The 14,985-nt window shown below is 52.4% G+C and overlaps 1 protein-coding gene across 5 annotated transcripts in view; it reads right to left on the bottom strand.

The window, feature by feature from the left end:
- Positions 1 to 14,985, bottom strand: part of LOC133114428 (trinucleotide repeat-containing gene 6A protein-like) — a 57,572-nt gene that overhangs the window by 15,114 nt on the left and 27,473 nt on the right. For 2 of the 5 annotated variants that reach the window (XM_061223801.1, XM_061223798.1), the window contains exons 4-6: positions 6,517 to 6,802; positions 5,741 to 5,788; positions 382 to 2,538 (exon numbers count right to left, since the gene is read on the bottom strand). In XM_061223801.1, the coding sequence (XP_061079785.1) occupies positions 382 to 2,538; positions 5,741 to 5,786 (2,203 nt within the window). In that variant the 5' untranslated portion in view covers positions 5,787 to 5,788; positions 6,517 to 6,802. Of the gene's footprint in view, positions 1 to 381; positions 2,539 to 5,740; positions 5,789 to 6,516; positions 6,803 to 8,981; positions 9,383 to 13,330; positions 13,453 to 14,985 lie in introns of those variants that run through there. The other 3 variants (XM_061223803.1, XM_061223799.1, XM_061223802.1) reach the window with 3 other exon arrangements.

Here is a 14,985-nt window from a genome sequence, read left to right as displayed (position 1 = left end):
ACGCTGAAACGAGCCAGACAAAGAGGGCAGCAGGAGAATTCACCGTCCCGTACCCTTTTCCAGAAACACGTGGATATCAGTCCTGCCCCACCGCCCCGGCCCCCGCTGCTACCGCTGAAAAAGAAAGCTCTGCGGCTCCCTGGCTTGTTTAGTTTGGCCGCGGGAGCGGTTTTGTGTTATTTTTTTTGAGGGGGAATCTGTGGGAGTAAAGCAGGCAAAGCTGCAGAGGGAGCGCAATCAAAGCTAGGAACATTCCAGAAGAGTAACGTAACGCTGCAGCCTGGCTGTTCCAAAGAGCCCTTTTTAATGAGAGACGAGACTGCGTGGCGACGGCACAGAGCACAGAGGGGGGGGGGTTGCTTTTTTCGGGAAGCAGCTTACCTGGGCTCACAGCCTTGTCCTTGGCAGGGGGAGGGGCTTGAGGGTGGTTGGCGGGCGGGGCCTGTGGCTCAGGCTCCGCCCCTGCCCCGCCCTTGCTCCACATGTTGGCGTTGCCGTTGCCGGGGCGGGGGTTGCTGGGGCGGGGGTTGCCGGGCGCGCCCCAGGCGGCCGTGCCGTCGTCGATCTCCATCTTGCGGCGGATGGACTCCGGGGACGGCTCCTCCCAGCCCGTGGGCTCGCCCTCCGTGAGCGGGGCCGGGATGGGCCCCCCCAGCCAGCCCGAGGGCCGGGCGTCCCCGCGGGAGGGGGCGGGGCGGCTGCCTTTCGGGGCGTCCCCTCCCCAGCCCTGGCTCTGGCTCTGGCTCTGCCCGCTGGGCGGGGCGGCGTTGGGCTCCCTCCAGCCCGATTGGCTGGTCTCGGGCGGGCCGGTCCAGGTGTTGCCGGCGTCCCGCTCGCTGTGCTCGGCCCACCCGGACCCCGAGCGGTCGCGGTCGCTGTCGTTGTCCCACCCCCCGGACCCCGCAGCCCTGGGGGCCTCGCCCCACTGGCTGCCCCTGGCCCCGCCCGTCTCGGCGCCCCAGCCCTGCTGCCTGCCTCTCGGCGGGTTGGTCCACGTGGAGGACCGGTCCTCCTGCGCGCTGCCCCAGGTGTGGCTGCCCGGGCCCATGGTCGCCGTGGAGCTGTCCTCCCAGCCCCCCCTCCTGCCCGGGTCTTTGGCTTCTCCCCACCCGGGGGCGGGTTTGGGGTCGCCCCAGCCCGGCGCGGCCGGGGCGCGGTGCCCGTTTTCGGGCCCGGGGGGCGCGCCCCCCCACCCTCCCCCTCTCGAGCCGGTCGCCTGGGACAGATTCCGATCAGGGGCGGGGGGCGGGGCCAGGTCCCAGGCCGTGTTCTGCCGGACGGGCGTCTGGCCCCAGCCGCTGTTGGACAGCACGCGCGGGTCCACGTCTGCCTTGGAGGGGGCGCTCTGGAGCGGCGTGGGGCTGTCGTTGGGGTTGGGTTTGGGTTTCCTGCGGCTCCCGTCTCGGTCCCGCTCTCCCCAGCTGCCCACGCTCTCCCCGCTGCCCTCGCTGGCCCACGACCGGCCCCCCTGACCGGCCGCCGTGGACGGGCCCCTCCCCAGGGCGTCGTCCTCCAGGGACCGCCATCCGCCCGCCCCCTTCCCTCCGTCCCCGGGCTGCGGGGTGTGGCTGGGCAGGGGCGTCCACTCGCCGCCGGAGGAAACCTTGGCGCCGGCGTTGGAGGACAAGGACGAAGACGAGGAGGAGGAAGAGGAGGAGGAGGAAGACGAGGCGCAGCCCCCCCCCCAGGATGTGGGGGCCGGCCCGTTCCCGCTGGTGCCCCAGGGCTTGGGGCTGGGCATGGCCGGGGGCTCCTGCTCCCCCCACCCCCCGCCCGGGACATCAGACCCGCTGTCGCCATCGAAAGACGTGGCCGGGGCGGGGCGCTGGTCGCCGGGGTGATTAGTGCTGGCCGGGGCCCCCCACGCCGCGCCGCCCGTCACCCCCTCGCCGTTGCCGTTGGAAACCGGGGCAGCCTGGAGCCAGGCGTTGGCCTGCACCAAACCGGTAGAGTTTGGTAAACTGGAGGTGGTGGCATTAGTAGTAGCAGAAGTAGTGTCGTTTGGTCCGTCGGGTTCAGTGTTAAGGTTGGGGGGGGGCTTGCTCGTACCGTTGGCGTAGGGATCGGGGAGTTTGCCGTCCCAGGGCGCGATGGTGAGCCCCGTCTTGGGGTCAGGGCCCGCGGCGCTCCAGGGGCCGCTGGCGGGCAGGCCGTTGGACAGGGCGGGCCAGGGGCCCAGGTTGGCATCCGGGTTCAAAGTGCTTGGGTCGGCCCCTCCGTCCGCCGAGGGCCCGAGGACGCCCCACAGGCTCCCCTTCCCCTCGGCGGGCTCCGGGCGCGGGCCCCAGGGGCCCTTGGCCTCGCCGTTCTCCAGGCCGCGGCCCCCGGGCTCGGAGCCGGAGCTGCAGGCGGAGTCCCCGTCCGTGCTCTCGGAGGCCAGCTCGGGGTCGCTGCCCGTCATGGAGGGCCAGGGCACGGCCTCGCGCTCACAGCCCTCCCCCAGGGCCTTGCCCCAGCTCCCGTCAGAGTCGCTGCCCGGGGAGCCGGAGCTCCAGGGAGACGTCTCATACTGAGAGCCCAGGCTGCTGTGGGTCAACTCTGCGGAGAGAGAGGGGGGGAGAGAGAGAGGGAGGGAGAGAGAGAGGGAGCGGGGTTAGGCCAGCCGTGCGGGTCCACCCGGACACCCCAGGTAGGACCCAAGACCCGAGCACCAACTTTGTGTGACGCGTTCGTCATGAAAATTCTTTCTTTTTCCGCAAAAATTGCCTTTGAAATAGGCATAGCAGGAAAAACTTTTATGAAATTCTGAAAATTGCAAGCTAAAAATAATCCATGCAGTAATGTTGCCTATAAAATGCATTTGTGGGAGCAGTGTCGTTTCTGACAGTTAAATGGTCTGAAATGGATCGATTTAGAATGAGGCTATTTAGGATTACGCTACAATGTATAGGCTATTAAAATGCAGCTAACCTTTTAAAAATGCGTTTCATTGATATTAAACTAGCCAAATAAAGAGCGGGTTAGCTACCCTCTGCCTGAGATCTCTGGTAATGCGGTTATCTTATTGTTGGTACATGCAAGTCATTTTGCATAGTGATGGGGCACAGCAGTGCACACAGCCCAGCACTACACAGGACTCATTCACGATAGTTGGGTCCAATCGGGTCCAATCGGGTCCAATTGCCCTCAGGTCTGTTTTGGAAATACATATATTATTAATTTATGCGGGTAGGGTTCAGGTAACAGAGCTACGGGTCCATTTTGGAACTGAAGACGGGAAAAATAACAGACCGACCCTACTCTGGCACAGGACTCTTCAAACAGTATTCGTTCTAAGCATTTGTTTCTTGCGAAATGGCCAAAACATAGCATATCGCTCTACAGAATACCCAAAGGGCAAAAATGTTTATCCTGAAAAAAATTTTCTTTAACGAAATTCAAAAAGGCTGTTTTCACTTGCCATTTTAAACGTTGCAGTTAAAGGCGGAATGTGAGGGATGCCACACATAAACGCTGAAATTTGAAGCAGTCCTGATTGAAAATGCTCGAGTTCCGGGTGCGATACGGTCATGAGGATGGAATGCTATTGGAGTTTAGGCAAGGCTAATCACAGATTTAAAAAAAATAAAATAAATAGTAGCAAATAACAATGATGCATTTTGAATGGCGAGTTAAGTTTCTGATGCAATGCATCCAAAAATCTAAGTAATTTGTAATTACATTAACTAAACAATTGAGATTTAAAAATATAAAATAAAAAGCACAAAACATACAATTACAATAAAAAGACATCCTAAGTAATGCGAACATAGATTTAAATATCTGACCCCCCCCCCCTCGATATCCCGACCTGCCCCCCACACTCTCTCGGCTTAGGCCTAGCCTCATAGTGATGCAGCGGACACCATTTTGTAGCGGTAGCAGGATCCAATTGCAATGTGAAGTCAGAGAGGGAGAAAATTTTTTGGCACAGGAGGTTTTTTTTTTTTTTTTTTTCTGGGCCACATTCGTTTTGTTCTTTCTGTTGGCAACCCGCAAATTGCAGAGCAATGAAAATCCCACCACCCTCCCTCATGCTCGTGTACACACACGCGTAGACACTCGCATACACGTGGGCACAGCACAGGCATACACACACGGACTGCACACAAACACAGGCATACACACACGGACTGCACACAAACACAGGCGTACGCACACAAGCACAGCACACAGACACAGGCGTACGCACACAGCGCACGCACACACGCACTCCGTGACCCCCAGAGTGGCACACTCTCAAGGCCCTGCCATGCCCGTCTGCCTGGGTGTAGATTAGATAGTCTGCGCCTGCTCTACTGACACGCACTGCAAGATGGCCGACATGGGCTGTCTTAGAGAGCTTCTGTATCCGTGCCAAACCCTGAGAGACGTCACCCTGCCTGACTCCGAGAGAGAGAGTGTGAGCGAGAGCGAGAGCGAGAGGAGGGGTGGGGGTGGGTGGGTGGGGGGGGGGTGCGGTGGGGAGAGAGAGAGGGTGAGATAGCAAGAGAGTTGGGGGGGGGGGGAAGAGAGAGGGGGGGAGAGAGCCACGCAGTGACAAATGCCCGCTCTCCCAGACAGGCTCTACTTTAGAACTGACATCCCACAGAAATAGAGGGCAGCAGAGCTTGTCCACAGAATAAAAAGAGGCATCTTTTAGCTCTTTCTCCGTCACGGTGCACAGCACTGCAAGCCTGGCTCCCTCTGCAAAACTCAGTGCTGAAACGCGGCCAAGAGGAGTCAGACACAATAAGCCAAAACGAACCTGCAGGCTTTCGTCTGTGCACATCCCGTACAGGGCGGCCATTTTAAAACCTCTCATTGGTCGCATGCCAGAATGCTAAGCCTCTACTTGTCCCCTCCGTTGCGATTTCGAGGAAGCCTCGCATCCCCTGCATTTGCTTAACAGATAAACTGGCCTGTGGTGCTCTATTTGCACTTTTTCTGCACATTTGCCAACACTGCAGCATTTGTAACTTACAGAGCAACTTCAGGACCTGAATGTCTCAACAAGCATTTCGGTTTCAGTTTCAGTAACGCTTCGCTTCATTCGGAATATTTTATTCATATTTTCGACTGGGAGGGGTGTGTCGTGTTTGACACTGCACTGCACTTCCAGTGATTAAATATTAACATGGGTAAAAATAAACTACATATACAGAGAAACACTACCAGCCCCAAAATAAGTGCTGATATTCACTGTATTAGGTAGTAAGCCTTCAAAACAATAGCCCAAACGTACCAAGAATCCGCTAGCTGGCTGCTATTCGGGACAAATTTATCCTGTGATCTAGCCGAGAGCGCAATAAACATGCCAGATTGCAGTTAATCTAATTTGCCTTAGAGATGAAAACAAAAACCTAATCTCATGCAAACGCTTTTATCGTTTTATCACAATCATTTGAAGCTGCCCATCCGTGGAAGCAAGTCTCACAGGATTCAAACCTTGAAAAAGAAACAGACTGTACTGTCCGTTGAAGTAATGAAAACATTTCCAAACGTTTGGTTTCCTTTTCCAGCTTGCCGCATGTAATTGCACCGATTCTTCCTAGAGGTGTACTACAACAGACAATGAATAAATCAAAGCTAATAAAATCTCATTCGCGTCACAGGTTCTAGCTAGGGTACAAAGGTCCCTAGGCTTATCTTGGCCAACTGGAGCACAGGCCAGCAGAGTGAGCTCACACAGTCCCCATGCAGCATTCGAGCCTCGCGTTCACAAAACAAACGAGCCGAGAGCAGGCAGTGTGGAGGGAAAGGAGCAGAGAGCTTTCCTCACCTGTCTGGTTATGGGAGTGGCTGGCCAAATCCCGGATGGGAGCCATACCTATGACACGAGAGAGAGAGAGAGAGAGAGAGCATTAGTGAGAATCAGAGAGCCTACTCAGTCTGACAGAGCTACGAGGAACATTATATGTAGCGTCAAAGAAAAACTCTCAGGCATGCAAAAACACACCCTGCTCAAATGCATCTTCCGAGTCAATGTGTCAAAAGATAATAGCCGCCTTCACAGTAATTTATTGGGAGTCATGAGAGATGCCGTCTAATTGGAAAGAAAGTGAGATTCTGTCGCAGGGTTGCCCGTCCCTGTTCCGGGAGATCTACCGCCCTGTTGGTTTTCACTCTGCCAAAAAAAAAAAACGTCATTCAACGGCTAGAGATCTCGTTGAGCTGCTAATTCATAGTCAAGCGTGCCAAATTCGTGTTGGAATGAAAACCTACAGAACGTTAGGACGATCTCCAGGAACAGGGTTGGGCAGCCTTGTTCTAAAGGTTAAAGGCGAAACATACTTTGTGACGCGAATTATCTGTGCGCTAGCAAAGCGACGACAGTTGGCCCTATACTTCCCAGCTGTCATTGAGCAGTCATGCTAGTTGTCACTAGATGACCACCCTGGAAAGGACAGAAGTCCCACCTTGACCATGACGACCACCATGACGACCTCTCCAGAGAACATTAGAGCCAATAGGTTTACCACGCCCGTGTTTCGTCCTTACTAGGGTGGACTTCTAATGACAACCAGCAATTCACAACAGCAGAGAGAGGAAAGGTACCGTGGAGGGTGGGTCTCGTGTCGGGAAGGAGCCACTCACTGGCTTGCACAGCGCCACCTGGTGGTACTGCAGTGAGGATGGTGAGCGGGACTTCAGGGGCTGCTTGGTTGGGCGGTGGCGGGAACGAGGCGGAGCTTCACGGGAGGACAGGCGCAGGGGCGGGGGCCGGCTGGCGACTCGGGCCCGATCGGCATTTCTGACAGCGCCGCTCGCTCTGGGATCGCTGCGGTTCCGGTCGGCCCGGCTGCAGTCGGCTTGGAAACTGGACCCGTCGCGTGGTCTGGCACTGGGGGGAAACCGGTAAGAGAAAAACATCAGGACGTCAGAACAACGGACACTTAAACAAACAGGCTCCCTTATCCGGAGTGACTTAGAAGTGCACACAGCGCGTCGGACTGGGAAAATCAATCAAGTCAGACGACGCTCAGTCAACCGGTGAAATGAGCAAACAGAAGAAAGCCGTACAACAGGCAGGTTTCTGCCTCGCAAACACTCGAGAGTCTGTGAGCGAATGGACTGAAGCCATCCGAAAATCAATTTTGCTCCGGGAAACTGAACGACGAGGCCCGCCCCGAACAGCTCAAGACATAAGCACAGCACTGCTTTACAACACGACTCTGAAGTTTAGCCAGGGCACAAGCGAATATCCACAGTGTGTTTTGCGTTCAACACCTGTGGGGTGCGGTCCAGCAGTAGGGTGGAGCAGGACAGGACACGACTTGGTACCAGAGAGAAGCGAATCCGGTTACCAAACCACACACCAAAACCCTGATGGCTGCCAGCGCTCTGCCCATCCTTCAGAGACGAGGACTCTCCAAACGCTCTGTCCAAAAGCCGCCACGCTACGCCCATCCAACCCCACCGAGCAAACACACCGAGCTGTATGGCAGCCTCACGGCAGATGATTTCCCAAGTGCCCAAAGGGAGGAGGAGAAAAACAACAGTAGACGCACCTGGAAGTACGGCACTCGGGTTCCTTCTTAAAGTGCCCGTTCCTTTTTTTCCAATATGGATCTTTTTCAAGGTCAATTTCCATCATCTGGGATGGGAATACCAGTACTAAGATGTTAAACCCAGGTAATTCATTTGGTTGGAGGAACTAAATAAGAAATATTTTCCTGCAACTAACTGTCTTTGTGTGCTCTAAGGACACACTCTTCCTGTGGGGGGGGCACTCCACCAGGTGAGAAAGCCAGCCCCCCCCCCGGAAGGCTCTGCACTTGCAGAGCCCTTCCGGAAATTGCTGATCGATCCCATTTTCTAGAGACTGATAAACTGGTCTCTTTAAAGTGGGAACAGTTCAGAAAATGGGGCAATAGGTTAATGAGATGCATAAATATTGAAGAAAACCAGTTTGGACTGCATATTCAAAAATGTTTACAAAACAGACAAGTGCTGATGCATGCATCCGGAACATTCATGAAGGCTGAATGTCCAAAACCTCTCAGTATGGCATGCAATAAACATTTTTAGGACTTACAATTGACTGGTTGTATTAATACTCTTAAGGGCAGGTTCCAGATATAGATTAAGCTTCAGACCTGGACTAAAATGAACGAAATTAACCTATGACTAGGCTTATTGTGCGTCTGTGAAACCGGCCCTAAACGTCACAGCTGAAGAAGGTGTGCGTATCTGTGTGTTTGTGCAACGGGAGGCAGTTGCAGCCGAATATCCCCACGTTTGGCAGCGCTCCAGCTGGGAGTCCTGCGGCCATCCGAGCCGCGCTGTCCCCGGAACACGGGAGGACTATCGTGTGAACGGCGGGCTAATTACGGCAACGCGCAGCTGTGACCTCGGCCATTTTCCGTCCCATCAACACCACGGGCCCCTCTACCTCCACCTCAATACCTGCCTCTCCGCCCGACCTCCTCCCCACAGGGCCCCCTGGACCGCACGATTACGCGCACATTAACGGCAATTACTCAAGTTCAAGCATTCATTATCTTTAAGCGCTGAGTTATTACTCTGAGCCTGAAACAATAGGCTATGAGCCTTTAATAAAACATTCATTATCACAAAACACCATTAGAATTTAAACACTGCACACAGACAATCTCATATCCAGTAGCAGCTACAGAAGTTTAACATTTTAAATTTGATGACATCTTGGATGGTTTTTGCCAGACTTTCCAAAACACGGAATCAACGAAAGAGGGAACACCAAGAAGCAACAAATGTCAACCCATTTGTCCAACCACACGCCGCCTGGAGTGTTCATTTCCAACGTGCGTTATCCGCTAAATAAACACCCATCTGTGGTCTTTTAGGTCCTGTGCCCTCCTCCGTAATCTGGCTCTGCAGGCTGACGACTCTCTCCCGTTACACCGACACGGCGGAGGGCAGAGTGACAGCACTGGAGGCATGTGGGTAATTACAGCGCGGGGCTCCATGAGGGGGATCTCATTCAGGGCTCACTCTGCTCAAGGTGCTATTTCAGGGAGCGTTTCCTTCGTTTTACTCACATCACGGCGCCGCTTTTCCTCTGGCTCCGTCGAAGGAAGCAGGGGGGAGACTTCGCTCGAACTCCCGTTTACTTTCGGCGAGACGAACTGATAGAGGGGAGCAACGCGCGCGAGAAAATACATTCGAGAGCTGAAGGGCGGCAACAACAACAAAAAAAACGACGGCGGAAAAAAATAAAATAAGTATGAGGAGAAAGCCAAGGGTTTGTGAGCCGTGGGCCGAATGTTTACATCTTCGCGTCTCGGTCTTATCGTGCGGCTGCTGGTTTTCCGCGGAGACCGATGTTCCCTTTCCCAGCTTGCCACTTCCCACTCGGGCGATTTGGCTGAAAAATAGCGAAGCGCGGTGTCGTCTTACCGCTGCGGGGGGAGAGCAGTGCCAGCTCCTCCTGCTGTCTGAGGCACGGGGGGCCCCAGAGATTTAGTTCAAGTGGCGGGCCAGGAAGGGCGGGGGGGGGGGGTATAAAAAGTGGTGAGAGGAGAGCAGGGGGGTGAGAGTGAGAGAGAGAGAGAGAGAGAGAGAGAGAGAGAGAGAGAGAGAGAGAGAGAGAGAGAGAGAGAGAGAGAGAGAGAGAGAGCGAGAGAGAGAGCGAGAGAGAGAGAGGGGAGAGAGCAATCCTTTCTACAGCTGCCTAAAGATATCTACCGCAGACGCGACCTCATAGCGCACCGTCGCATGCAGACGTCCGGCGTTCTCGAGGGGCATTAGGATACGAATAAATCGTCCCCAGTTCTGACATTTCTGGAAGCGTGCGACGCTGCTGGATTTGCAGTTCGTTTGTTCTTTTTAAAATTGTACCGTCGCCACTTCCTGTACAGCGTGCAAGGGCTGTCAGTGGAGGAATGATAACCGACAGGAAGTCGCGCGTTCGTGCTCCTACAAGCATGCACACGCACAACTTAACCGCTGAAGAAGCGCCGTAGGTGAGCGACAGAGAGGAAGGCAGTCCTGCTCTGCACGACAGCAAAGGAGATTTTTCAGACTGCATATCAGAATGACTACCGTGGAGAGGGTGCACCGCTGTCACCGGGGATAAATTTAACTTGTCCCTAATCCATCTGAAAGGGAACACCACTCTTAAGCTGGTGACAAACTATAATTGTCTCTTTTCTGGCATGTGGTCTCGGCCACAGGGGCTTCACTTTCTCCTTTAACACACACGCACACGCACACATACACACCAAGCTCTATATTTATAATAGCCTACATTTCCTTAAACACAGCCTACATTTCCTTAAAAATAGCCTACATTTCTTAAAAATAGCCTACATTTTCAAAAACCAGCTCGCTTATGGTGCAACTTGTTAGCAACTACGTTTATTAAAGAACAGCAATCAGAAATTCATGGCTGTGATATCATCCCATTTTGTTCTACGACAAAGTACAACCATTAATATCTCAAGTCACTAACAAATTGCTATATTGAAGCTACAGCAAACTGCCCCGGTCTGCCGATGTCACGCCACGTCCACTCCAGTTTCACCCTTGCGCGCCCTCAGAAACGGTGCTCTGATGAGGCACACTTCCGTAGAAGTAGATCTCGGGGCACGAATGTTCGTGAGTAACCGCGGGCATTATATTTGGAAAGAGACATCGCTGTTGAGCTTGTCAAATGTACATTTTCCACGCAGAGTGCGCCACAAAAATCAGGCCCAAAAGAGGCCCGTTATATCACAGTGAACTGCATCTAGAAAACTTAAAATCTCAGTGAAACTTTCTGGAAGGATAGACGGCGCTCTAAGTAATTGGAAACAACTTTTCATTTAATTGTTTTGCGTTTACCCCTTTAATCTTGGTAAAGTTCTGTGCGCAGAAGTCCTTGGGCCTGGGCTGATAACCCACCCTGTATAAAAGTGTGGAACAGGGCTCGGTAGCGAGGCTACCCTCATAATTGGCTTGTGTGCAGTGCAGACATTTCTTGGCTCCTCCGAGCTTGAAATGTGAAGTCTCGGCGTGTACCCGGCGTGCACAGGAGGAGTGCCAACATCGCCTTTACCCGCACAAAGAGACCTGCTGAAACTATACCCAGCACAAAAAGACCTGCTGAAACTACACCCAGCACAAACAGACCTGCTGAAACCCTAAACCCAGCACAAAGAGACCTGCTGAAACTAAAGCCAGCACAAACAGACCTGCAGGAAACTACACCCAGCACAAACAGACCTGCTGAAACACTAAGGCCAGCACAAACAGACCTGCGGAAACTACACCCAGCACAAACAGACCTGCAGAAACTACACCCAGCACAAAGAGACCTGCAGAAACTACACCCAGCACAAAGAGACCTGCTGAAACTACACCCAGCACAAACAGACCTGCAGAAACTACACCCAGCACAAACAGACCTGCTGAAACTACACCCAGCACAAACAGACCTGCTGAAACTAAAGCCAGCACAAACAGACCTGCTGAAACATGAAGGCCAGCACAAACAGACCTGCTGAAACCCTAAACCCAGCGCAAACAGACCTGCTGAAACCCTAAACCCAGCACAAACAGACCTGATGAAACCCTAAACCAAGCACAAACAGACCTGCTGAAACTAAAGCCAGCACAAACAGACCTGCTGAAACACTAAGGCCAGCACAAAGATACCTGCTGAAACCCTAAAGCCAGCACAAACAGACCTGCTGAAACTAAAGCCAGCACAAACAGACCTGCTGAAACCCTAAACCCAGCACAAACAGACCTGCTGAAACTAAAGCCAGCACAAACAGACCTGATGAAACCCTAAACCCAGCACAAAAAGACCTGCTGAAACCATCAACCCAGCACAAACAGACCTGCTGAAACCCTAAACCCAGCACAAACAGACCTGCTGAAACCCTAAACCCAGCACAAACAGACCTGATGAAACCCTAAACCCAACACAAACAGACCTGCAGAAACTACACCCAGCACAAACAGACCTGCTGAAACACCTAAGGCCAGCACAAACAGACCTGCGGAAACTACACCCAGCACAAACAGACCTGCTGAAACCCTAAACCCAGCACAAACAGACCTGCTGAAACCATCAACCCAGCACAAACAGACGTGCTGAAACCCTAAACCCAGCACAGACCTGCTGAAACCCTAAACCCAGCACAAACAGACCTGATGAAACCCTAAACCCAGCACAAACAGACCTGCTGAAACCATAAACCCAGCACAAACAGACCTGCTGAAACCCTAAACCCAGCACAAACAGACCTGATGAACCTAAACCCAGCACAAACAGACCTGCTGAAACCCTAAACCCAGCACAAACAGACCTTGCTGAAATTAAACCCAGCACAAAAAGACCTGCTGAAACCCTAAAACCAGCACAAACAGACCTGTTGAACCTAAACCCAGCATAAACAGACCTGCTGAAACTATAAACCCAGCACAAACAGATCTGGTGAAACTATGAACCCAGCACAAACATACCTGCTGAAACCCTAAACCCTGCACAAACATACCTGCTGAAAACCCTAAACCCTGCACAAACAGACCTGCTGAAAGCCTCAACCCAGCACAAACAGACTTGCTGAAACCCTAAACCCAGCACAAACAGACCTGATGAAACCCTAAACCGAGCACAAACAGACCTGCTGAAACCCTAAACCCAGCACAAACAGACCTGCTGAAACTATAATCCCAGCACAAAAAGACCTGCTGAAACCCTAAACCCAGCACAAACAAACCTGCTGAAACTATAAACCCAGCACAAACAGACCTGCTGAAACACTAAACCCAGCACAAACAGACCTGCTGAAACCATAAACCCAGCACAGACAGACTTGCTGAAACACTAAACCCAGCACAAACAGACCTGCTGAAACACTAAACCCAGCACAAACAGACCTGCTGAAACCATAAACCCAGCACAGACAGACTTGCTGAAACCCTAAACCCAGCACAAACAGACCTGCTGAAACCATAAACCCAGCACAGACAGACTTGCTGAAACCCTAAACCCAGCACAACGAGACTGGCTGAACCTCTCACGAGGTTGGCGTTTCCCATGCACTGTGCGTCTGGTAGACTTGTAAGGCCGACATTCCGCAGCTTGGCCTTGTAAGGAACCAAGCCCAGTTTTTGTTTCAGTATGAGTGTCAGACTGTTCTTCCTCCATCAGCGAGAGGGGGGAGGGAAGGAGAACAAGAGGATGAGAGTGAAGGTGGGAGGGGGAGATGGAGAAGAAAGAGAGGGAAGGGGCGAGAGAGAAAGAGGAGAAAAAAGCAAGAAACAGGAGGGAGAGGAAAAAGAGGAAGAGGCAGAGGTATGAGAGAGAGAGAAAGAGAGAGAGACACTCCTCCCAGAAGGGCCCTGATGCTGATCACATTCATCTCTAAGCAACAGCCACAGCGTTTGGTAAACAAACCCAGCCTTTGCTTCAGGATCCTGGACTCCAGCCGGCCGTCTCGTGAAAACGTCTCCGGCTTTCTGACCCGCTATTCATCCGGACAGGAGTTTCCATCCAAATGCCGCGCACTTAAAGCCGAAACCTGACCTTCACACGGGATTCCAACACCCTCTTCCTGTCCCATAGTTACTGTTGCTACCTCTCAAACTTTCCTTCAGAAACAATGATGGCGCAAAGAAAAAAGAAAAGAAAAAAAAAAAGAATAATGACATTTTCATCCGGGATCCCCTTCTCAAATTGCTCCTCTTTTTTTCTTGCGAAAGTGCAATCCCACCGTTAAGAATCTGACGCAAATCTACTGGAGCACGGAGAAACAAAAAGACCCTTTGTTTCGCTGCCAAAATCTCTCCACACCCACGGCGTGTTTGAGGCTTTTAAAAATCTTATTTCCAATGTAATCCTCAAGAGTATGAGCCATCTCCATCCACCAGACAAACAGAGGAGGGCGGGTTGTTTAAACGTCACTGGGACACCCCCTCAGAAGTGAAAACGACCAACACATTTTTTTTTTCCATTTGGCTGATCTGGCTGTCAGAAATCCCCTTCTTTCTGATTTGCGTCACAGGCGAAGCTGACCACTAGTGCAGAGTGTAAAGTGATGAAGTTAGAGAGCGGGGAGGGACAAGCCCAGCTGGGAGCAGAGATAAGACTCAGGGGCAGGGAAAGGGCCTCTCAGAGGGACCCGCGGTACACACTCCCACACTTTATACCCTCATTAAGAGCGCAATACAATTACTGTGGCCTTGATGAGCCTCGGAGCCAGCGAGTCTATGTGTCCTCTCTGCCTGTGTATGTGTGTGTGTGTGTGTCTCTGCACGCGCGTGCGTGCGTGCGTGCGTGCGTGCGTGCGTGCGTGCGTGTGTGTGTGAGAGAGAGTGAAAGAATCAACGTTCACACCTGGTGTATTAACTTCCGGCAATCTTCGGCTTCTCTTGTTCACACAACTATCTGGTGTTTTAATAGGTCAATAGCATTCACACATGATGGTGCCACTGACTGACATCTGAAAAAGTGACCGTCAAATGGCCTACTCCAAGAGCTATGAAGTAGATCAAGAGAATAACCAAGATTTATAGGTTCATATGATTTTATGAACTCAGGCTTTCTAGCCAGATAAGCTAGTTGCTGTTTGCAATATGGCTGTCTAATGATGAAAATCATAACATTTAATGTCCAGCCATAATTATACATGTATGTACTCAAGAGAACTTTGGAAGCCCGTTGTAGAACTAGCCTATATGACATGAATGTTCCAATGGCAGCATGTACTGTGTGAGCAGCGAGGCTTAATTCGGTGTGCATGTAATTAGCAGTAGTAAGAAACAACATACAGTTTGGGGAATTATGCCCAGTTCTGCTTTGCATGTTTAAGATCTGGGAAAGTAACAGTTGTCTACAGTAATCTTGAACATGTCCCTAAAGGTCTTGAGCCGGCAGATTGCGGTAGAACTTTCCCAGAATTCCAACTTCAGCCCTCATTCACCTGGACCCCTATATGGTAAAGTTCTGGAACATTCCAGATAAGGCTATGTGTGGAAAGGGCAAGAGAGAAAGAGAGAGAGGAAAAGAGAGAGGAGTGCGCAGTGAAGGTATGGAATGAGGATGTACAAATG

This window comes from Conger conger, chromosome 16 (assembly GCF_963514075.1).
Source record: "Conger conger chromosome 16, fConCon1.1, whole genome shotgun sequence".
Lineage (NCBI taxonomy): Eukaryota > Metazoa > Chordata > Actinopteri > Anguilliformes > Congridae > Conger > Conger conger.
The sequence above is the reverse complement of the archived record's forward strand: the minus strand, read 5'-3'. Positions and strand labels throughout refer to the sequence as shown.